Source organism: Panulirus ornatus, chromosome 67, assembly GCF_036320965.1.
Source record: "Panulirus ornatus isolate Po-2019 chromosome 67, ASM3632096v1, whole genome shotgun sequence".
In the NCBI taxonomy this organism is placed as follows: domain Eukaryota; kingdom Metazoa; phylum Arthropoda; class Malacostraca; order Decapoda; family Palinuridae; genus Panulirus; species Panulirus ornatus.
Window position 1 is genome coordinate 14,496,414 of NC_092290.1, and position 23,799 is coordinate 14,520,212.

General features: G+C 41.4%; 1 protein-coding gene across 1 annotated transcript in view; it reads left to right on the forward strand.

The window, feature by feature from the left end:
- Nucleotides 1–23,799, forward strand: part of LOC139747004 (uncharacterized) — a 46,430-nt gene that overhangs the window by 21,192 nt on the left and 1,439 nt on the right. Inside the window, exons 2-4 of the mRNA XM_071658720.1 lie at nt 1,902–2,094; nt 6,802–6,952; nt 9,279–9,404. Coding sequence (XP_071514821.1) covers nt 1,902–2,094; nt 6,802–6,952; nt 9,279–9,404 — 470 coding nt within the window. The remainder of the gene's footprint in view (nt 1–1,901; nt 2,095–6,801; nt 6,953–9,278; nt 9,405–23,799) is intronic.

Consider the following 23,799-nt stretch of genomic DNA (forward strand, 5'->3'; position numbering starts at 1 on the left):
GTGTTCATAAACTCTCAGAACTGCAGACCTGACCTGAAGGTTACAAAGGCTGCTTTTCTTCTTCGTGTCATGCTTTATGTATAACGAGAGCAATTTCTCCATCTCCATAAGTGGATTTCTAACCCATGTGGTTACCTTGGCAGACAGTGGAGTAGAAAAGACCACAGATCTTCAAATTTTCTTGGCATTCTTCTTTATGTTGCAGATTGTAAATTCACCCAGGTTATAAGCCCGCTGAAGTGCTGCTATTTGCTCATCAACATCAGTGTTTGATAAGATTTCTAGCTTTGTTTGTAAGGTCAGAGAGGTTTTCATCTGTTTAATTGTTGGTTCTGCAGTGAGAGATGATGTTGCTAGATGTTTAGATGCCATATTAACAAACAGCAGGTTGCAGAAAAATCACATGGGCATACATACCCAAATTGCACAAGTAGCAAAGATCCACACACACATGTATAGTAGTGAATTTAAGCCTAATAAAAAGGACTGGTAGAGGTAGGTTTCTCTCATGATAGAGAAATTGCATATGGTGATCCTGCTTTGAGTGAAAATTGGGTGCTCTGGAGAGACAGGAACTTTCATATGTTTGAACAGTGTGTAAGAACTTGTAGTCAGAATATTATGGGCTTGCTTTTACTGCTGTAAATAAGGCTACATTGGCCTCTTCTAGAAAGATGGTAGGACAGATTGTGTGTACTGTGAGAAGAGGAAAAACCAATAATGATTCTCAGGGTACTAGTATTATCATGGTTGGAATGCTGTGCTTTGACGTCATGTTACAAGATAGCTGAAATTGTACTCTAGAAAACATCTGAGGATTCTTCGCAGTTCTTGCTGATGCAGCTAGAGATAAACCACTGGGAATGACAAATCACTGAAGCTGTATTCTGGGATGCTGACAGGAGAGGTATATTGCTATATTTTCTGAGAAATTCGTAGAAGGCAAGTTCCCAAACCTACACACAAAATTTATTTCTTATTGGTTTAACAGATGTGAGTAAGTATAGAATATTGCCATCAGAATCACAGGGTGCTATAGATAGAGGGACAGAAAATACCTTGAACATCCAGTGCCACAAACAATTTAGCTCATTGCCCCCAGACTTATAAAACATAGTGGGGCATGCAGCAGAGAAATTTAGGAGGCCTTAAATGAATATTTGCAGAGTATAAAGTCTGATTAACTAATATTGCGACTTGGTAGCTTAGTATCAGCTTGAGCTGTGTGGGTAGAAACCTCTGTGAAGTCTACACCATGATAAGTTGAAGAAAGTATACATGTCGACAGTGGTGATCCTGTGATGGACCTACTTGTAGACATTGAAATATTTCATTTTGAATGCCACACTTTGAATGCTAGCCTTGCACAGGGTTGGAGATGCACTGCCTTCTACACACCTATATTTCTGTTCCAATTCTAGTTTTTGTAAAAGTATAATGTATGCAAGATTTTCTCAACAATATTTATTGGTTGCCCTGTGCATTATATGTATCATCAGAGATTGCTACCGTGTGTGTTGCATCACAGCAAGTCAATTTGTATGCACTCCCGGTAATGATACATAGTTCTTTGTGGTGCATGATATTTTTCCAGCTGCATTAGGAAGCTGCTTGTGGCATCTGTGGGTGATTGGTCGAATCAAACTTGAAGCAGGGTTTCAGATGAGTGGGGGAGTCAATAAAATGTTATATGACACCCAGAAGAGTGAACTCAGATGACATGAAACCTAGAGCATTGATGATGTTAAAGTTGCAGCGCACAGAAACACGTTATGTGGGAGAGGGGTTTGTGTTGCTGACATGGTTCCAGTTTCATGTCAGCATTCCTGTGCTGCATTTTAATAGTTCAGAATCTTTTAGTGCATTTTTTACCATGATGTAATTTCAAATATTTTTTCCAGGAACAGTTATCGCGGGAGTGGAGGTGGTGGTGGTGGAGGGGGTGGAGGGCGTTTCAATGATGGTGGACGAGGATATGGAGGAAGCCGTCCCCGGAAGCCTCTGCCAACTGAACCTCCCTACACAGCTTTTGTGGGAAACCTCCCTTATGGTGTTGTCCAAGGAGATATTGACCAAATTTTTAGAGAGCAAAAGGTAAGAAATTTGTAACATCCTTTATAAGGATATCATTATTTTTGGTCTTCAGTTGAAGTTACTGTATATTATGAAAACTATATCATTTTTTTTTTCAATGCTGACCTCTGAGAAAAAATTAGGATTGCTGAAAGAAGCTATGTTTCAAGACATGAATATCCTCCCAACACTATATTACTGTTTCTGCTGAAAAGGCCCGACTTTGATGTAGACTTTTGTCCGTGACTGGAGCCTTCTACTTGAAAAAAAGAAAATAAGATAAATGATAATTATGATAATAATCATTTATTAAATAATAAATGATGATAATTGTCCCTGGGGATAGGGGAGAAAGAATACTTCCCACGCATTCCTCACGTGTCGTAGAAGGCGACTAAAGGAGACGGGAGTGGGGGGCCAGAAACCCTCCCCATCTTGTGTTTTAACTTTCTAAAAGGGGAAACAGAAGAAGGAGTCACGCGGGGAGTGCTAATCCTCCTCAAAGGTTCAGATTGGGTTGTCTAAATGTGTGTGGATGTAACCAAGATGAGAAAAAAGGAGAGATAGGTAGTATGTTTGAGGAAAGGAACCTGGATGTTTTGGCTCTGAGTGAAACGAAGCTCAGTGGTAAAGGGGAAGAGTGGCTTGGGAATGTCTTGTGAGTAAAGTCAGGGGTTGGTGAGAGGACAAGAGCAAGGGAAGGAGTAGCACTACTCCTGAAACAGGAGTTGTTGGAGTATGTGATAGAGTGTAAGAAAGTAAATTCTGGATTGGTATGGGTAAAACTGAAAGTTGATGGAGAGAGATGGGTGATTATTGGTGCATATGCACCTGGGCATGAGAAGAAAGATCATGAGAGGCAAGTGTTTTGGGAGTAGCTGAATGAGTGTGTTAGTGGTTTTGATGCACAAGACCGGGTTATAGTGATGGGTGATTTGAATGCAAAGGTGAGTAATGTGGCAGTTTAGTGAATAATTGGTATACATGGGGTGTTCAGTGTTGTAAATGGAAATGGTGAAGAGCTTGTAGATTTATGTGCTGAAAAAGGACTGGTGATTGGGAATACCTGGTTTAAAAAGTGAGATATACATAAGTATACATATGTAAGTAGGAGAGATGGCCAGAGAGCGTTATTGGATTACGTGTTAATTGATAGGCGCGCGAAAGAGAGACTTTTGGATGTTAATGTGCTGGAAGGTGCAACTGGAGGGATGTCTGATCATTATCTTGTGGAGGCGAAGGTGAAGATTTGTTGGGTTTTTCAGAAAAGAAGAGAGAACGTTGGGGTGAAGAGAGTGGTGAGAGTAAGTGAGCTTGGGAAGGAGACTTGTGTGAGGAAGTACCAGGAGAGACTGAGTACAGAATGGGAAAAGGTGAGAACAAAGGAGGTAAGGGGAGTGGGGGAGGAATGGGATGTATTTAGGGAAGCAGTGATGGCTTGCGCAAAAGATGCTTGTGGCATGAAAAGCATGGGAGGTGGGTTGATTAGAAAGGGTAGTGAGTGGTGGGATGAAGTAGTAAGATTATTAGTGAAAGAGAAGAAAGAGGCATTTGGACGATATTTGCAGGGAAAAATGCAAATGATTGGGAGATGTATGAACGAAAGAGGCAGGAGGTCAAGAGAAAGGTGCAAGAGGTGAAAAAGAGGGCAAATGAGAGTTGGGGTGAGAGAGTATCACTAAATTGTAGGGAGAATAAAAAGATGTTTTGGAAGGAGGTAAATTAAGTGCGTAAGACAGGGGAACAAATGGGAACTTCAATGAAGGGGGCAAATGGGGAGGTGATAACAAGTAGTGGTGATGTGAGAAGGAGATGGAGTGAGTATTTTGAAGGTTTGTTGAATGTGTTTGATGATAGAGTGGCAGATATAGGGTGTTTTGGTCGAAGTGGTGTGCAAAGTGAGAGGGTTGGGGAAAATGATTTGGTAAACAGAGAAGAGGTAGTAAAAGCTTTGTGGAAGATGAAAGCCGGCAAGGCAGCAGGTTTGGATGGTATAGCAGTGGAATTTATTAAAAAAGGGGGTGACTGTATTGTTGACTGGTTGGTAAGGTTATTTAATGTATGTATGACTCATGGTGAGGTGCCTGAGGATTGGCAGAATGCTTGCATAGTGTCATTGTATAAAGGCAAAGGGGATAAGAGTGAGTGCTCAAATTACAGAGGTATAAGTTTGTTGAGTATTCCTGGTAGATTACATGGGAGGGTATTGATTGAGAGGGTGAAGGCATGTACAGAGCATCAGATTAGGGAAGAGCAGTGTGGTTTCAGAAGTGGTAGAGGATGTGTGGATCATGTGTTTGCTTTGAAGAATGTATGTGAGAAATACTTAGAAGAGCAAATGGATTTGTATGTAGCATTTATGGATCTGGAGAAGGCATATGATAAAGTTGATAGAGATGCTCTGTGGAAGGTATTAAGAATATATGGTGTGGGAGGCAAGTTGTTAGAAGTGGTGAAAAGTTTTTGTCGAGGATGTAAGGCATGTGTACGTGTAGGAAGAGAGGAAAGTGACTGGCTCTCAGTGGATGTAGGTTTGTGGCAGGGGTGTGTGATGTCTCCATGGTTGTTTAATTTGTTTATGGATGGGGTTGTTAGGGAGGTGAATGCAAAAGTTTTGGAAAGAGGGGCAAATATGCAGTCTGTTGTGGATGAGAGAGGTTGGGAAGTGAGTCAGTTGTTGTTCGCTGATGATACAGCGCTGGTGGCTGATTCATGTGAGAAACTGCAGAAGCTGGTGACTGAGTTTGGTAAAGTGTGTGAAAGAAGAAAGTCAAGAGAAAATGTGAATAAGATCAAGGTTGTTAGGTACAGTAGGGTTGGGGGTCAAGTCATTTGGAAGGTAAGTTTGAATGGAGAAAAACTGGAGAAAGTAAAGTGTTTTAGATATCTGGGAGTGGATTTGGCAACGGATGGAACCATGGAAGCGGAAGTGAATCATAGGGTGGGGGAGGGGGCGAAAATTCTGGGAGCCTTGAAGAATGTTTGGAAGTCGAGAACATTATCTCGGAAAGCAAAAATGGGTATGTTTGAAGGAATAGTGGTTCCAACAATGTTGTATGGTTGTGAGGTGTGGGCTATGGATAGAGTTGTGCATAGGAGGGTGGATGTGCTGGAAATGAGATGTTTGAGGACGATATTTGGTGTGAGGTGGTTTGATCGAGTAAGTAATGTAAGGGTAAAAGAGATGTGTGGAAACAAAAGAGTGTGGTTGACAGAGCAGAAGAGGGTGTTTTGAAATGGTTTGGTCACATGGAGAGAATGGGTGAGGAAAGATTGACTAAGAGGATATATGTGTCGGAGGTGGAGGGAACGAGGAGAAGTGGGAGACCAAATTGGAGGTGGAAAGATGGAGTGAAAAAGATTTTGAGTGATCAGGGCCTGAACATGCAGGAGGGTGAAAGGCGTGCAAGGAATAGATTGAATTGGAACGATGTGGTATACCGGGGTCGACGTGCTGTCAATGGATTGGACCAGGGCATGTGAAGCGTCTGGGGTAAATGATGGAAAATTCTGTGAGGTCTGGATGTGGAAAGGGAGCTGTGGTTTCGGTGCATTATTACATGGCAGCTAGAGACTGAGTGTGAATGAATGGGGCCTTTGTTGTCTTTTCCTAGCACTACCTTGCACACATGAGGGGGAGGGGGTTGTTATTCCATGTGTGGCGACGTGGTGATGGGGTTAAATAAAGGCAGACAGTATGAATTATGTGCATGTGTATATATGTATATGTCTGTGTGTGTATATATATGTGTACATTGAGATGTGTAGGTATGTATATTTGCGTGTGTGGACGTGTATGTATGTACATGTGTATGTAGGTGGGTTAGGCCATTCTTTTGTCTGTTTCCTTGTGCTACCTCGCTAACGCAGGAGACAACGACAAAGCAACATAAGTAAACAAAATGAATATAATAATTATGGTTAATGTATTGAAAGTTCATGGAAAAAGGAGTTAACAGTCAGAAAACTTATGGAAAAAGGAGTTTTCTTGAAGCATATGCACAGATGCCAGATCTTTAGTGTGCAATTTGAAATAATATCTGTAAAACAGTCTTATTTTGCTGGATTGGTACCTGTCAGCAAGATTTTATGAAAATCAGACAGCTTATTTTCAGAAAGTTTTTAGGTGTGAGTACACAGAGGTTACTTGGAAGATAGTCATAAGATTATTTGCAAGACAGTCATAAGATTGAACAAAAAATGCACTTAGATAATTTGCAGAGGTATTAGATGTGTGCGTTGTAACTTTAATGATATATTTGGTTGGATAAATTTGTGAAAGTGTATGCTCTCCCTGATTTGCTTAATACTTGTTCATATCACATGTCTATTATCCTTGGGGATAGTGGAGAAAGAATACTTCCCACGTATTCCCTGTGTGTCGTAGAAGGCACCTTAAAGGGGAGGGAGCAGGGGCTGTAAATCCTTCCCTCCCATTTCTTACTTTTCCAAAAGAAGGAACAGAGAAGGTGGCCAAGTGAGGATATTCCCTCTAAGGCTCAGTCCTCTGTTCTTAATGCTACCTTGCTAACGTGGGAAATGGTGAATAAGTTTGAAGAAGAAGAAGAAGAATCACATGTCTAAAAACAATGCACCTTGGGCATGGATGTTTCAGAGCATCCTCATCCTTTATATCCATGTCAGTTTTCATTCTTGTTTGTCATTAGATATTTGTATCTTGGTGCCATTATTTGAAAATAATGTTTTGATTATGACATTTTTCATCAGGTGCGGTCAGTAAGATTAGTCTTTGACAACGAGACTGGCAAATTTAAAGGTTTCTGTTATGTGGAATTTGAAGACGTTAAAAGCTTAGAGGATTCACTGACGTTTGATGGAGCACTATTTATTGATAAAAACATCAGAGTGGATATAGCAGGTGAGATGTAATATTTATCAGTAGTTTTTAGATTTTTATGATATGCATGCCATTAACTTTCAGTGGATCTTTGTTCATAAACAGTAAATTTTTCCTCAGATGTGTCTGCTGTCTCCCATCCCATTGCCACCCTCATCAGTGTAATAACAAAAGAGGCAAATGAAGCCGTATATACGAGTGCATTTATGTGGACAATGAGCACTAGTGTTGCTGTACTCTGCTTGTGGTTATCCTGCAAGTAAAAAGTCATCTTTTGCGAGATTTTATCATTTGAGTACAATTTTGTTGAAGAAGTCTAAGGGGGTCCTTCCTTTCATCACTACTGATTGCATTGCATTCTTAAAGCTGCAAGATAAAGAAATAAATCAGCACTTTTTATAGTGATTTAACAGAGCTTTTATAGAGATTTCTTGATTTGGAAGAGATTGGTGGGTACAGGTGATTAAGGCTCAACTTGCCTTCTGAACAAGATTGGAGAATTGATGTTTTCCTGCTCTTCTTGAACATCCGACAACGTTATCCTTTCCAGCCCAAAACGTTTCAAGTTTAGGAAATTGATACAATTTGAAAGATATTCATTTGATAATGAAAAACCTACTTCATTTGTATATTTCGTCCATTACGTTCACTGTAATAACATGGAAAATCTATTTTGTGTTTCTATGCAACATACTGAAAAGAGCTTTAAAGAGTGAATAAAATGAGTTTAGGGACAGGTTTATTGGGGTGTGAGTTTGAATAGAGAAAAATTGGAGGAAGGGAAGTGTTTTTGATACATAGCAGTAGACATGACAGTGGATGGAATCAAGGAAGCAGAAGTGAGTTTTATGGTAGGTGAGTAGGCAAAGGTTCTGGAAGCTTTGAAGAATGTGTGGAAAGAGAGATCTTTATCTGGGATGGAAAAAATGGGTGTGTTTGAAGGTATAGTAGCCCCAGCATTAATAAATGGATGCAAGGCATGTATTTTAGATAAGATTGTGTGGAGAAGGGTGTATGTGCTGGAAATGAAATGTTTTAGGACAATATGTGGTTTTGTTGCATAAGTAATGAAAGAGTAAGAGAGAGATGTGGTCATAAAAAGAGTGAGGTCGAGACAGCTGATGAGGATGTGCCAGAATGGTTTAGACATATCAAGAGGATGAATGTGTCAGAAGTGGAGGGAACAAGAAGAGCAGGGAGTCCAAATCAGAGATAGAATGATGGAGTGGGAAATATTTTTGAGTGATCAGGGCCTGGATATGCAGGACGGTGAAGGGCGTGCATGGGATAGAGGGAATTGGAATGACATGGTATACTGGGATTGAAATTCTGTCATTGGATTGAACCAGGCATATGAAGCATCTAGAGTGAAAATGTACAAAGGTCTGAAGTGGCCAGTTTGTTTACAGGGAGCTGTGGTTTTGGTGCATTACACATGACAGCTCGTGTATGGATGTGAGCGGATGTGGTCTTTCCTCATCAGTTTCTGGTGCTATTTCACTGACACGGAAAACTGGCAATCAAGAATGAACAAGAATTATTTTTACTTGGTTACCTTGAGTAGTGAGATGTAGGAAGAGATGAAGAATGGCTCCATTTGCACACATCTCCACTCTTCGTGTCACTTATATACAGAAAGCAGAGTATTCCTACTCACAGCTTTGCTCCACATACCTTTCAATGGTTTTCTCCGACCTGCTTCATGGGCTCTGGTCTCCTTACACTCCCTTATATGTTCAGCACCCAGTCACGTTAAACATCTTGTGTTTTATCTTTCCATCTCCTTTTTAACTCCAATTCAATGTATACCCTCTTTGTTAACCTCACCATGCTCATCCTCTCCATATCTTCAGACATTTTCAGCATACCGTCTCCAGCTTTCTCATACATAACTTTCTAACTATGACACTTTTCTCTTGCTTGCTTGTCCTGTCATTTCTTACTTGACCAACCCTGCTCACACCACATATTGCCCTTAAACGTTTCATTTCCAACTCGGCTACCCTCTTCCATATTTTTATTTTATTGGGCACATACCTCATATTCTTATGACAGTTTCAAGACTGCTGGACCATCAAAAATAAAAAGAGCATAATTGCAAGGGCAAAGGACAAGAATTTACTATGTGATTGTTACTCAACATGTACAAACCATATACAGTAGCACAAGTTGGAAGGGGTTAAATTTATATTACTTATGATAGAATTTTAGTGTCAATCTCATTATAGATTTTTTTATTTTAAGTGTATTATTGTTCTTTTGTAGTAAATATTGTGCCAAGATTACAATTCTTGTGGATAGCACTTAGATACGTGTTCTCATATTATTATGCAATTTTGCTTTATAGAGTCACGCCGTGGGGACCGGGGAGGAGGATTTGATAGAGGACGTGGTCGGGGACGAGGTGGAGGTAGAGGAGGTGGGGATGTAAATGAATTCCGAGGAAGGCGAGAAGGTCCAGAAGATTTTGGTGGTAGGTATTTTATATTTATATGCTTGGATACACACATACATACTACACTTTCTTAATGAAGATGGTGTAATACTAATAATGGTGTACTTCAGTTACGGGATATATCCTGGAAGAGCTAGTATGATCATGGAGACAGATCTAAGGTCCTAAAGTGTACACTGGAGAACTTGTTTGTAAGCATGTCATGCAGCATATGAGACGTAGGGGAGAGAGCATACCACCTCAACTCGACCTTGTTTTTACACAAAACATCATGGAAGTTAAATGCATTGAATATGAAGCTCTTTTGGGGAAGAATATATCTTGTGATACTTGGTTTTAACTAGTTGGTGGAGGAGGATGGACAAGAGGGGTCATACGAAGTGCAGGATTCTGAGACAACTGTAAAGTGCTACTCAAGATATATATGAGTGTAGATTAAGTAAGGTGTTTGTTTTGAAGAATGTATGTGAGAAATACTTAGAAGAGGAAATGGACTTGTATGTAGCATTTATGGATCTGGAGATGGCATATGATAGAGATGCACTGTTGAAGGTATTAAGAATATATGGTGTGGGAGGCAAGTTGTTAGAAGCAGTGAAACGTTTTTATCGAGGATGTAAGGCATGTACGAGTAGGAAGAAAGGAAAGTGATTGGTTCTCGGTGAATAGTTGCTTAATTTGTTTATGGATGGGGTTGTTAGGGAGGTGAATGCTAGAGTTTTAGAAAGATGGGTAAGTATGCAGTCTGTTGTGGATGAGAGAGCTTGGGAAGTGAGTCAGTTGTTGTTCGCTGATGATACAGCGCTGGTGGCTGATTCGGGTGAGAAACTGCAGAAGCTTGTGACTGAGTTTGGGAAAGTGTGTGAAAGGAAGCAGAAAGTAAATGTGAATAAGAGCAAGGTTATTAGGTACAGTAGGGTTGAGGGACAAGTCAATTGGGAGGTAAGTTTGAATGGAGAAAAATTGGAGGAAGTGAAGTGTTTTAGATATCTAGGAGAGGATTTGGCAGTGGATGGAACCATGGAAGCGGAAGTGAATCATAGGGTGGGGGAGGGGTTGAAAGTTCTCTGGGCGTTGAAAAATGTGTGGAAGTCGAGAACGTTATCTTGGAAAGCAAAAATGGGTATGTTTGAAGGAATAGTGGTTCCAACAGTGTTATATGGTTGCGAGGCATGGGCTATAGATAGAGTTATGCGGAGGAGGGTGGATGTGCTGGAAATGAGATGTTTGAGGACAATATGTGGTGTGAGGCAGTTTGATCAGGTAAGTAATGAAAGGGTAAGAGAGATGTGTGGTAATAAAAAGAGCGTGGTTGAGAGAGCAGAAGAGGGTGTTTTGAAATGGTTTGGTCACATGGAAAGAATGAGCAAGGAAAGATTGACCAAGAGGATATATGTGTCAGAGGTGGAGGGAACGAGGAGAAGTGGGAGACCAAATTGGAGGTGGGAAGTTGGAGTGAAAAAGATTTTTAGTGATCGGGGCCTGAACATGCAGGAGGGTGAACGGCGTGCAAGGAATAGAGTGAATTGGAACAATGTGGTATACTGGGGTCAACTTGCTGTCAATGGATTGAATGAGGGCATGTGAAGCGTCTGGGGTAAACCATGGAAAGTTTTGTGGGGCCTGGATGTGGAAAGGAAGCTGTGGTTTCTGTGCATTATACATGACAGCTAGAGACTAAGTGTGAAAGAATGTGGCCTTTGTTGTCTTTTCCTAGCACTACCTCGCGGACATGCAGGGGAAGAGAGGTTGTCATTTCATGTGTGTGGTGTGGTGACGGGAATGAATAAGGGCAGACAGTATGAATTGTGTACATGTGTATATATGTATATGTCTGTGTGTGTATATGTATATGTTGAGATGTATAGGTATGTATATGTGCGTGTGTGGACGTGTATGTATATACATGTGTATGTTGGTGGGATGGGCCATTCTTTCGTCTGTTTCCTTGCGCTACCTTGCTAACGCGGGAGACAGCGACAAAGTATAATAAATAGATAAATAGATTAAGTAAAGGAGTTTCTATGGTTGGAATGAAATATTCTACAAAAGACTCAGAACATGAGTTGCAGGGAATGCGAAGAGGGGGGGGGTGGGGAAGTGAAGTGGAGAGATGCATGGTTCGCCATGAAATGCTTAAAAGTGTGAGAGTTCAGAGAAGTACTGTTCTCAACTTTTAGAAAGATGCATAAAAGCAAGAAATGAGCTCTTTAAGATAAAGAGTGAGGAGGAGAGAGCTTTTGAAAACAGCATTTTGGTAAAGGTAAAAGACAATCTAAAGCATAAAGGTATTGTTTAAAGAACAACTAATCAGGCAAAGGGCCTTGGAGGGAAGAGCTCTTGAAGAAGACATGAAAATGTGTGGTATGGTGCTTAGTGTTTAGTAAGGTGGTCATCATAGGTGATAGACCTACTGAAGAGAGGGAGAAAAGCAAAGTATACAGTTAGAAGGCAAAAAGGGGAGGGCAATAAATGAAGGATGACAAAACATCCCAGTGATTATTGAAGAGAGGTAAGGAATGTTAAGTGATGGTAATAAATGGCAAAGAGTTGGAATTCATAGATGAAACTGGTGAATATCCACCTGATATTGTTAGAGCTTTGAAGACAGAATTTACTTTGAAGATGATCTCTCACCTTTTCCATTAAGGGGAATACATAGTAGCAAGGAATGAAAGAGATGACAAAGGAGGAGGAGGATTGTCCCTCATAATTAGAGACAGCCTTAAGTTTTAGGAAATACCGATAGATAACCCATTCATTCGATACCTAGTAAGTAAGAGTAAGTGTGGTAAAAAGTGCATAATGATGTTCTTGATTTATAAATCCCAAAAGAATTTAATGAACCAGAACAAATTTACACTGTTTTCAGTGGAGTTACAGTCTGGACTGAAGCAAAAAGAAACACTGTCTTTAGAAATAGTTGAATGCTGATGATAGGAAATTTTTATTATGACTGGGTGAATTGGGATTCCTGTGGAGATGAGAGACAAGGAGGCACAAATTCTTGAAATGTTTACTGGAAAATTTCCTTTACTGTTTACTGTAGGATCAAAGGGACTAATACATATTCATTACTAGATTTTATCTACACATAGTTACATAGAAACTGCAGAAGCTGGTGACTTAGTTTGGTAAAGTGTGTGAAAAAAGAAAGCTGAGAGTAAATGTGAATAAGAGCAAGGTACAGTAGGGTACAGTAGGGTTAAGGGACAAATCAGTTGGGAGGTAAGTTTGAATGGAGAAAAACTGGAGGAAGTGAAGTGTTATAGATATCTGGGAGTGGATTTGGCAGCGGATGGAAGCATGGAAGCGGAAGTGAGTCATAGGGAGGGGGAGGGGGCGAAAGTTCTGGGAGCGTTGAAAAGTGTGTGGAAGGCGAGAACGTTATCTCGGAAAGCAAAAATGGGTAGGTTTGAAGGAATAGTGGTTACAAGAAATGTTATATGGTTGCAAGGCGTGGGCTATAGATAGAGTTGTGCGGAGGAGGGTGGATGTGTTGGAAATGAGATGCTTGTGATGTGAGGTGGTTTGGTTAAGTAAGTAATGAAAGGGTAAGAGAGTTTTGTGGTAATTAAAAGAGTGTGGTTGAGAGAGCAGAAGAGGGTGTTTTGAAATGGTTTGGTCTCATGGAGAGAATGAGTAAGTAAAGATTGACAAAGAGGATGTATGTGTCAGAGGTGGAGGGAACGAGGAGAAGTGGGAGACCAAATTGGAGTTGGAAAGATGAAGTGAAAAAGATCATGAGTGATCGGGGCCTGAACATGCAGGAGGGTGAAAGGCGTGCAAGGAATAGAGTGAATTGGAATGATGTGGTATACCAGGGTTGACTTGCTGTCAATGTGAAGCGTCTGGGGTAAATCATGGAACGTTTTATGGGGCTTGGATGCGGAAATGGAGCTATGGTTTCGGTGCATTATACATGAGAGCTACCTCAGGGGCATGCGGTGGAGGGGGTTGCCCTTTCATGTGTGGCGGGGTGGCGATGGGAATGAATAAGGGAAGACAGTATGAATTATGTACATGTGTATATATGTATATGTCTCTGTGTGTATATATATGTATACGTTGAGATGTATAGTTATGTATATGTGCATGTGTGTGTATATATATGTATACGTTGAGATGTATAGGTATGTATATGTGCATGTGCGGACGTGTATGTATATACTGTGTATGTGGGTGGGTTGGGCCATTATTTTGTCTGTTTCCTTGCGCTACCTTGCTAATGCAGGAGACAGCAACAAAGTATAATGATATAAGAAATAAAGTAACATGGATATTGAGTATATTGTATATGATACACCAATTGGTAAAAATGGTCATTATTGATACTATTATTATTATTATTATTATTATTATTATTATTATCCCTCCAGTTGCACCTCTCAGCACATTTACATCCTAGAGAGACTTTTGGATGTAAATGTGCTGAGAGGTGCAACTGGAGGGATGTCTGATCATTATCTTGTGGAGGCTAAGGTGAAGATTAGTATGGGTTTTCAGAAAAGAGGAGTGAATGTTGGGTGAAGAAGGTGGTGAGAGTAAGTGAGCTTGGGAAGGAGACCTGTGTGGGGAAGTACCAGGAGAGACTGTGTACAGAATGGAAAAAGGTGAGAACAATGGAAGTAAGGGGAGTGGGGGAGGAATGGGATGTATTTAGGGAATCAGTGATGGATTGCGCAAAAGATGCTTGTGGCATGAGAAGAGTGGGAGGTGGGCTGTTTAGAAAGGGTAGTGAGTGGTGGGATGAAGAAGTAAGAGTATTAGTGAAAGAGAAGAGAGAGGCATTTGGACGATTTTTTGCAGGGAAAAAATGCAATTGAGTGGGAGAAGTATAAAAGAAAGAGACAGGAGGTCAAGAGAAAGGTGCAAGAGGTGAAAAAAAGGGCAAATGAGAGTTGGGGTGAGAGAGTATCATTAAATTTTAGGGAGAATAAAAAGATGTTCTGGAAGGAGGTAAATAGGGTGCGTAAGACAAGGGAGCAAATGGGAACTTCAGTGAAGGCGTAAATGGGGAGGTGATAACAAGTAGCGGTGATGTGAGAAGGAGATGGAATGAGTATTTTGAAGGTTTGTTGAATGTGTCTGATGACAGAGTGGCAGATATAGGGTGTTTTGGTCGAGGTGGTGTGCAAAGTGAGAGGGTTAGGGAAAATGATTTGGTAAACAGAGAAGAGGTAGTAAAAGCTTTGCGGAAGATGAAAGCCGGCAAGGCAGCAGGTTTGGATGGTATTGCAGTGGAATTTATTAAAAAAGGGGTGACTGTATTGTTGACTGGTTGGTAAGGTTATTTAATGTATGTATGACCCATGGTGAGGTGCCTGAGGATTGGCGGAATGCGTGCATAGTGCCATTCTACAAAGGCAAAGGGATAAGAATGAGTGCTCAAATTACAGAGGTATAAGTTTGTTGAGTATTTCCTGGTAAATTATATGGGAGGGTATTGATCGAGAGGGTGAAGGCATGTACAGAGCATCAGATTGGGGAAGAGCAGTGCGGTTTCAGAAGTGGTAGAGGATGTGTGGATCAGGTGTTTGCTTTGAAGAATGTATGTGAGAAATACTTAGAAAAGCAAATGGATTTGTATGTAGCATTTATGGATCTGGAGAAGGCATATGATAGAGTTGATAGAGATGCTCTGTGGAAGGTATTAAGAATATATAGTGTGGGAGGCAAGTTGTTAGAAGCAGTGAAAAGTTTTTATCGAGGATGTAAGGCATGTGTACGTGTAGGAAGAGAGGAAAGTGATTGGTTCTCAGTGAATGTAGGTTTGCGGCAGGGGTGTGTGATGTCTCCATGGTTGTTTAATTTGTTTATGGATGGGGTTGTTAGGGAGGTAAATGCAAGAGTCCTGGAAAGAGGGGCAAGTATGAAGTCTGTTGGGGATGAGAGAGCTTGGGAAGTGAGTCAGTTGTTGTTCGCTGATGATACAGCGCTGGTGGCTGATTCATGTGAGAAACTGCAGAAGCTGGTGACTGAGTTTGGTAAAGTGTGTGGAAGAAGAAAGTTGAGAGTAAATGTGAATAAGAGCAAGGTTATTAGGTACAGTAGGGGTGAGGGTCAAGTCAATTGGGAGGTGAGTTTGAATGGAGAAAAACTGGAGGAAGTGAAGTGTTTTAGATATCTGGGAGTGGATCTGTCAGCGGATGGAACCATGGAAGCGGAAGTGGATCATAGGGTGGGGGAGGGGGCGAAAATTTTGGGAGCCTTGAAAAATGTGTGGAAGTCGAGAACATTATCTCGGAAAGTGAAAATGGGTATGTTTGAGGGAATAGTGGTTCCAACAATGTTGTATGGTTGCGAGGCGTGGGCTATGGATAGAGATGTGCGCAGGAGGATGGATGTGCTGGAAATGAGATGTTTGAGGACAATGTGTGGTGTGAGGTGGTTTTGATCGAGTAAGTAACGTAAGGGTAAGAGAGATGTGTGGAAATAAAAAGAGCGTGGTTGAGAGAGCAGAAGAGGGTGTTTTGAAATGGTTTGGGCACATGGAGAGAATGAGTGAGGAGAATTGACCAAGAGGATATATGTGTCGGAGGTGGAGGGAACGAGGAGAAGAGGGAGACCAAATTGGAGGTGGAAAGATGGAGTGAAAAAGATTTTGTGTGATCGGGGCCTGAACATGCAGGAGGGTGAAAGGAGGGCAAGGAATAGAGTGAATTGGAGTCATGTGGTATACAGGGTTGACGTGCTGTCAGTGGATTGAATCAAGGCATGTGAAGCGTCTGGGGTAAACCATGGAAAGCTGTGTAGGTATGTATATTTGCGTGTGTGGACGTGTGTATGTACATGTGTATGGGGGGGGGGGTTGGGCCATTTCTTTCGTCTGTTTCCTTGCGATACCTCGCAAACGCGGGAGACAGCGACAAAGTATAAAAAAAAAAAAAAAAAAAAAAAAAAAAAAAAAAAATTATTATTATTATTATTATTATTATTATTATTATTATGCTTTGTTGCTGTCTCCCGCCGTAGCGAGGTAGCACAAGGAGACAGACGAAAGAATGGCCCAACCCACCCACATACACATGTATATACATACACGTTCACACACGCAAATATACATAGCTATACATCTCAATTTTTTTTTTTTTTTGCTTTGTCGCTGTCTCCCGCGTTTGCGAGGTAGCGCAAGGAAACAGACGAAAGAAATGGCCCAACCCACCCCCATACACATGTATATACATACGTCCACACACGCAAATATACATACCTACACAGCTTTCCATGGTTTACCCTAGACGCTTCACGTGCCCTGGTTCAATCCACTGACAGCACGTCAACCCCGGTATACCACATCAATCCAATTCACTCTATTCCTTGCCCTCCTTTCACCCTCCTGCATGTTCAGGCCCTGATCACTCAAAATCTTTTTCACTCGATCTTTCCACCTCCAATTTGGTCTCCCACTTCTCCTCGTTCCCTCCACCTCTGACACATATATCCTCTTGGTCAATCTTTCCTCACTCATTCTCTCCATGTGCCCAAACCATTTCAAAACACCCTCTTCTGCTCTCTCAACCATGCTCTTTTTATTTCCACGCATCTCTCTTACCCTTACGTTACTTACTCGATCAAACCACCTCACACCACACATTGTCCTCAAACATCTCAATGTATACATATATATACACACACCGATATATACATATATACACATGTACATAATTCATACTGTCTGCCTTTATTCATTCCCATTGCCACCCTGCCACACATGAAATAACAACCCCCTCCGCCCTCATGTGCACGAGGTAGCACTAGGAAGACAACAAAGGCCCCATTCGTTCACAGTCAGTCTCTAGCTGTCATGTAATAATGCACTGAAACCACAGCTCTCTTTCCACATCCAGGCCCCACAGAATTTTCTATGGTTTACCCCAGACGCTTCACATGCCCTGGTTCAATCCATTGACAGCATGTCGACCCCGGTATACCACATTGTTCCAATTCACTCTATTCCATGCACGCCTTTCACCCTATTCCATGTTCAGGCCCCGATCACTCAAAATCTTTTTCACTCCATATTTCCACCTTCAACTTGGTCTCCCACTTCTCCATGTTCCCTCCACCTCTGACACATATATCCTCTTGGTCAGTCTTTAAAGCCTCACTCATTCTCTCCATGTGACCAAACCATTTCAAAACACCCTCTTCTGCTCTCTCAACCACACTCTTTTTATTACCACACATCTCTCTTACCCTATTATTACTTACTCGATCAAACCACCTCACACCACATATTGTCCTCAAACATCTCATTTCCAGCACATCCACCCTCCTCCGCACAACTCTATCTATAGCCCATGCCTCGCAACCATACAACATTGTTGGAACAGCTATTCCTTCAAACATACCCATTTTTGCTTTCCGAGATAATGTTCTTGACTTCCATACATTCTTCAAGGCTCCCAGAACTTTCGCCCCCTCCCCCACCCTATGATTTACTTCCGCTTCCATGGTTCTATCCGCTGCCAAATCCACTCCCAGATATCTAAAACACTTCATTTCCTCCAGTTTTTCTCCATTCAAACTTGCCTCCCAATTGACTTGACCAATTGACATCTCAACCTATACATACATATATAAACACACAGACATATACATATATACACATGTACATACTTCATACTGTCTGCCCTTATTCATTCCCATCCCCACTCCGCCACACATGAATTGACAACCCCCTCCCCTGCATGTGCACGAGGAAGCACTAGGAAAAGACAACAAAGGCCACATTCATTTACACTCAGTCTCTAGCTGTCATGTATAATGAACTGAAACCACAGCTCCCTTTCCACATCCAGGCCCCACTCAACTTTCCATGGTTTACCCCAGAGCTTCACATGCCCTCATTCAATCCATTGTCAGCACGTCAACCCCGTTATACCACATTGTTCCAATTCACTTTATATCTTATACGCCTTTCACCTTCCTGCATGTTCAGGCCCTGATCAATCAAAATCCTTTTCACTCCATCTTTCTCCCTCCAATTTGGTCTCCCACTTCTCGATCCCTCCACCTCTGACATATATATCCTCTTTGTCAATCTTTCCTTGCTCATTCTCTCCATGTGACCGAACCATTTCAAAACACCCTCTGCTGCTCTCTTAACCACACTTTTTTTTATTACCACATATCTCTCTTACCCTTACATTACTTACTCGATCAAACCACCTCACACCTCATATTGCCCTCAAACATCTCATTTCCAGCACATCCACCCTCCTCTGCACAACACTATCTATAGCCCACACCTCGCAACTATATAACATTGTTGGAACCACTATTCCTTCAAACATACCCATTTTTGCTTTTGAGATAACGTTCTCACCTTTCACATACTTTTCAATGCTCCCAGAACTTTGGCCACCTCTCCCTCCCTATGATTCACTTCTGCTTCCATGGTTCCATCCACTGCCAAATTCACTCCCAGATATCTAAAACACTTCACTTCCTCTAGGTTTTCTCCATTCAAACTTACCTCCCACTTGACATGTCCCTGAACCCTACTGTACCAAATAACCTTGTTCTTATTCACATTTACTGTCAGCTTTATACTTTCACACAATTTACCAAACTCAGTTACCAGCTTCTGCAGTTTCTCACCTGAATCATCCACCAGAGATGTATCATCAGCGAACAACAACTAACTCATTCCCAAGCTCTCTCATCCACAACAGACTGCATACTTGCCCCTCTTTCCAAAGCTCTTGCATTCACCTCCCTAACAACCCCATCCATAAACAAATTAAACAACCATGGAGACATCACGTATCCCTGCCGCGAACCGACATTCACTAAGAACCAATCACTTTCCTCTATTCCTACTCGTACACATGCCTTACATCCTCGATAAAAACTTTTTCACTGCTTCTAACAATTTGCCTCCTACACCCTATGTTCTTAATACCTTCCACAGAGCATCTGTATCAACTCTATCATATGCCTTCTCTAGATCCATAAATGCTACATACAAATTCATTTGCTTTTTCAAGTATTCACATACATTCTTCTAAGCAAGCACCTGATCCACGCATCCTCTACCACTTCTGAAACCACACTACTCTTCCCCAGTCTGATGGTATGTACATACCTTCACCCTCTCAGTCAGTACCCTCCCATATAATTTCTCACGAATACTCAACAAACTTATTCCACTATAATTTGAGCACTCACTTTTATCCCCTTTGCTTTTGTACAATGGCACTATGCAAGCATTCGACGAATCCTCAGGCACCTCACCATGAGTCATGCATACATTGAATAACTTTACCAACCAGTGAACAACACAGTCACCCCCTTTTTTTTTTTCATAGATTCCACCGCGATACCATCCAGACCCGGTACCTTGCTGGCTTTCATCTTCCACAAAGCTTCTACTATCTCTTCTCAGTTTACCAAATCATTCTCCCTAACCCTTTCACTGTGCACACCACCTCGACCAAAGCACCCTATATCTGGCACTCTATTATCAAACACATTCACCAAACCTTCAAAATACTCACTCCATCTCCTTCTCCCATCGCCACTACTTGTTATCACCTCTCCATTACCCCCTTTCACTGATGTTCCCATTTGTTCCCTTGTCTTACGCACTTTATCTACCTCTTTCCAAAACATCTTTTTATTCTCCCAAAAATTTAATGATACTCCCTCACCCCAACTCATTTGCTCTCTTTTTCACCTATTGCACCTTTCTCTTGACCTCCTGCCTCTTTCTTTTATACATTTCCCAGTCATTTGCATTATTTCCCTGCAAAAATCATCCAAATGCCTCTCTCTTCTCTTTCTCAAATAATCTTACTTCTTCACCCCACCACTCACTACCCTTTCTAATCTGCCCACTTTTCATGCTTCTCATGCCATAAGCATCTTTTGCACAAACCATCACTGCTTCCCTAAATGCATCCCATTCCTCCCCCACACCCCTTACATCCTTTGTTCTCACCTTTTTCCATTCTGTACTCATTCTCTCCGGGTTCTTCCTCACACTAGTCTCCTTTCCAAGCTCACTTACTCTCACCACTCTCTTCACCCCAGAATTCTTCTTTTCTGAAAACCTCTACAAATCTTCACCTACGCCTCCACAAGATAATGATCAGACATCCCTCCAGTTGCACCTCTCAGCACATTAACATCCAAAAGTCTCCCTTTTGCATGCCCATCAATTAACATGTAATCCAATAATGCTCTCTGGCCATCTCTCTTACTTACATTCATATACTTATGTCTATCTCTCTTTTTAAACCAGGTATTCCCAATCATCAGTCCTTTTTCAGCACAGAAAAGAAGAGAGAATGTTGGGTTGAAGAGAGTGGTGAGAGTAAGTGAGCTTGGGAAGGAGACTTGTGTGAGGAAATAGCAGGAGAGACTGAGTTCAGAATGGAAAAAGGTGAGAACAAAGGATGTAAAGGGATTTGGGAAGGAATGGGATGTATTTAGGGAAGCAGTGATGGCTTGCACAAAAGATGCTTGTGGCATGACAAGCATGGGAGGTGGGCAGATTAGAAAGGGTAGTGAATGGTGGGATGAAGTAAGATAAGTAAGTGGAAGAGAAGAGAGAGGCATTTGGATGATTTTTGGAGGGAAATAATGCAAATGATTGGGAGATGTATAAAAGAAAGAGGCAGGAGGTCAAGAGAAAGGTGCAAGAGGTGAAAAAGAAGGCAAATGAAAGTTGGGGTGAGTGAGTATCATTAAATTCTAGGGAGAATAAAAGATGTTTTGTAAGGAGGTAAATAAAGTGCGTAAGACAAGGGAACTAATGGGAACATCAGTGATGGGGGCCAATGGGGAGGTGATAGCAAGTAGTGGTGATGTGAGAAGGAGATGGAGTGAGTATTTTGAAGGTTTGTTGAATGTGTTTGATGATAGAGTGGCAGATATAGGGTGTTTTGGTTGAAGTGGTATGCACAGTGAGAGGGTTAGGGAGAATGATTTGGTAAACAGTGAGGAGGTAGTAAAAGGTTTAAAGAAGGTGAAACTGGCAAGGCAGCAGGTTTGGAAGGTATTGCAGTGGAATTTATTAAAAAAGGGGGTGACTGTATTGTTGACTGGTTGGTAAGGTTATTCACTCTATGTATGACTCATGGTGAGGTGCCTGAGGATTGGTGGAATGCTTGCATAGTGCCATTGTACAAAGGCAAAGGGGATAAGAGTGAGTGCTCAAATTACAGAGGTATAAGTTTGTTGAGTATTCCTGGTAAATTATATGGCAGGGTATTGATTAAGAGGGTGAAGGCATGTACAGAGCATCAGATTGGTGAAGAACAGTGTGGTTTCAGAAGTGGTAGAGGATGTGTGTATCAGGTGTTTGCCTTGAAGAATGTATGTGAGAAATACTTAGAAAAGCAAATGGATTTGTATGTAGCATTTATTGATCTGGAGAAGGCATATGATAGAGATGATAGAGATGCTCTGTGGAAGGTATTAAGAATATATGGTGTGGGAGGCAAGTTGTTAGAAGCGGTGAAAAGTTTTTTCTAGGATGTAAGGCATGTGTACATGTAGGAAGAGAGGAAAGTGATTGGTTCCCAGTGAATGTTGGTTTGCGGCAGGGGTTTGTGATGTCTCCATGGTTGTTTAATCTGTTTATGGATGAGGTTGTTAGAGAGGTGAATGCAACAGTTTTGGAGAGACGGGCAAATATGCAGTCTGTTGTGGATGAGAGAGCTTGGAAAGTGAGTGAGTTGTTATTCGCTGATGATACAGCGCTGGTGTCTGATTTGGGTGAGAAACTGCAGAAGCTGGTGACTAAGTTTGGTAAAGTGTGTGAAAGAGGAAAGCTGAGAGTAAATGTGAATAAGAGGAAGGTTATTAGGTACAGTAGGGTTGAGGGACAAGTCAATTGGGAAGTAAGTTTGAATGGAGAAAAATTGGAGGAAGTGAAGTGTTTTAGATATCTGGGAGTGGATTTGGCAGTGGATGGAACCATGGAAGCAGAAGTGAATGATATGGTGGGGGAGGGGGCGAAAGTTCTGGGAGCATTGAAAAATTTGTGGAAGTCGAAACATTATCTTGGAAAGCAAAAATGGGTATGTTTGAAGGAATAGTGGTTCCAAGAATGTTATATGGTTGTGAGGCATGGGTTATAGATATAGTTGTGTGGAGGAGGGTGGATGTGTTGGAAATGAGATGTTTGAGGGCAATATGTGGTGTGAGGTGGTTTGATCGAGTAAGTAATGAAAGGGTAAGAGAAATGTGTGGCAATAAAAAGAGTGTGGTTGAGAGAGTAGAAGAGGGTGTTTTGAAATGGTTTGGTCACATGGAGAGAATGAGCAAGGAAAGATTGATCAAGAGGGTATATGTGTCAGGGGTAGAGAGAACGAGAAGTGGGAGACCAACTTGGAGGTGGAAAGATGGAGTGAAAAAGATTTTTAGTGATCTGGGCCTGAACATGCAGGAGGGTGAAAGGCATACACGGAATAGAGTGAATTGGAATGTTGTGGTATACTGGGGTCGACGTGCTGTCAATGGATTGAATGAGGGCATGTGAAGCGTCTGGGGTAAACCATGGAAAATAGTGTGGGGCCTGGATGTGGAACGGGAGCTATGGTTTCAGTGCATTATACATGACAGCTAGAGACTGAGTGTGAACGAATGTGGCCTTTGTTGTCTTTCCTTGGTATACCTCAGACACATGCGGGAGGAGGGGGTTGTCATTTCATGTTTGGTGGGGCGGTTACGAGAATGAATAAGGGCAGACAGTATGAATTATGTACATGTGTATATATGTATATGTCTGTGTGTATATATATATGTATATGTTGAGATGTATAGGCATGTATATTTGCATGTCTGGACATGTATGTATATATGTGTGCATGTTGATGGGTTGGCCATTCTTTCATCTGTTTCCTTGCTCTACCTCGCTAGTGCGGGAGACAGCGACAAAGTATGATAAAAGAATGATGATAGAATAAATCTACAAGCTTTTTACCATTTCCACTTACAACACTGAACACCCCATGTACACCAATTATTCCCTCAACTGCCACATTATGGTCATGTTTTGCTTTATTTTGTTCATATAGTCCATAAGGCCATAAAAAGGGTAGGGATGAAACTTGAAGAGGGGATATTATCATGGAAATCGTACAGAACTCGCCAGTATTTATGGGAATATGGTTTGGTAAGTGGAGTTCAGGACATTGTACTTTTAGCCTTAGATACAGTTGAAAGGGGAAGTCATAGTGAGGTTTGTTTCAGAAAAAGATTTAATAAGCGAGGGAGCCATGGAAGGAGGTATGTTTTGTAAATGTTATTAAATGCAAGAGAGCCTAGTTATCTATTGTGGTGAAGATGTAGGGAACACCCCAGCTAGTCAGCGTTTGGAAGATTTGAGAAAGCAAAAAATGTATATAGAAGGATAAGAAAGGAGCAAAAAGTGAAAAGAGTATTGTGAACAAGGTAT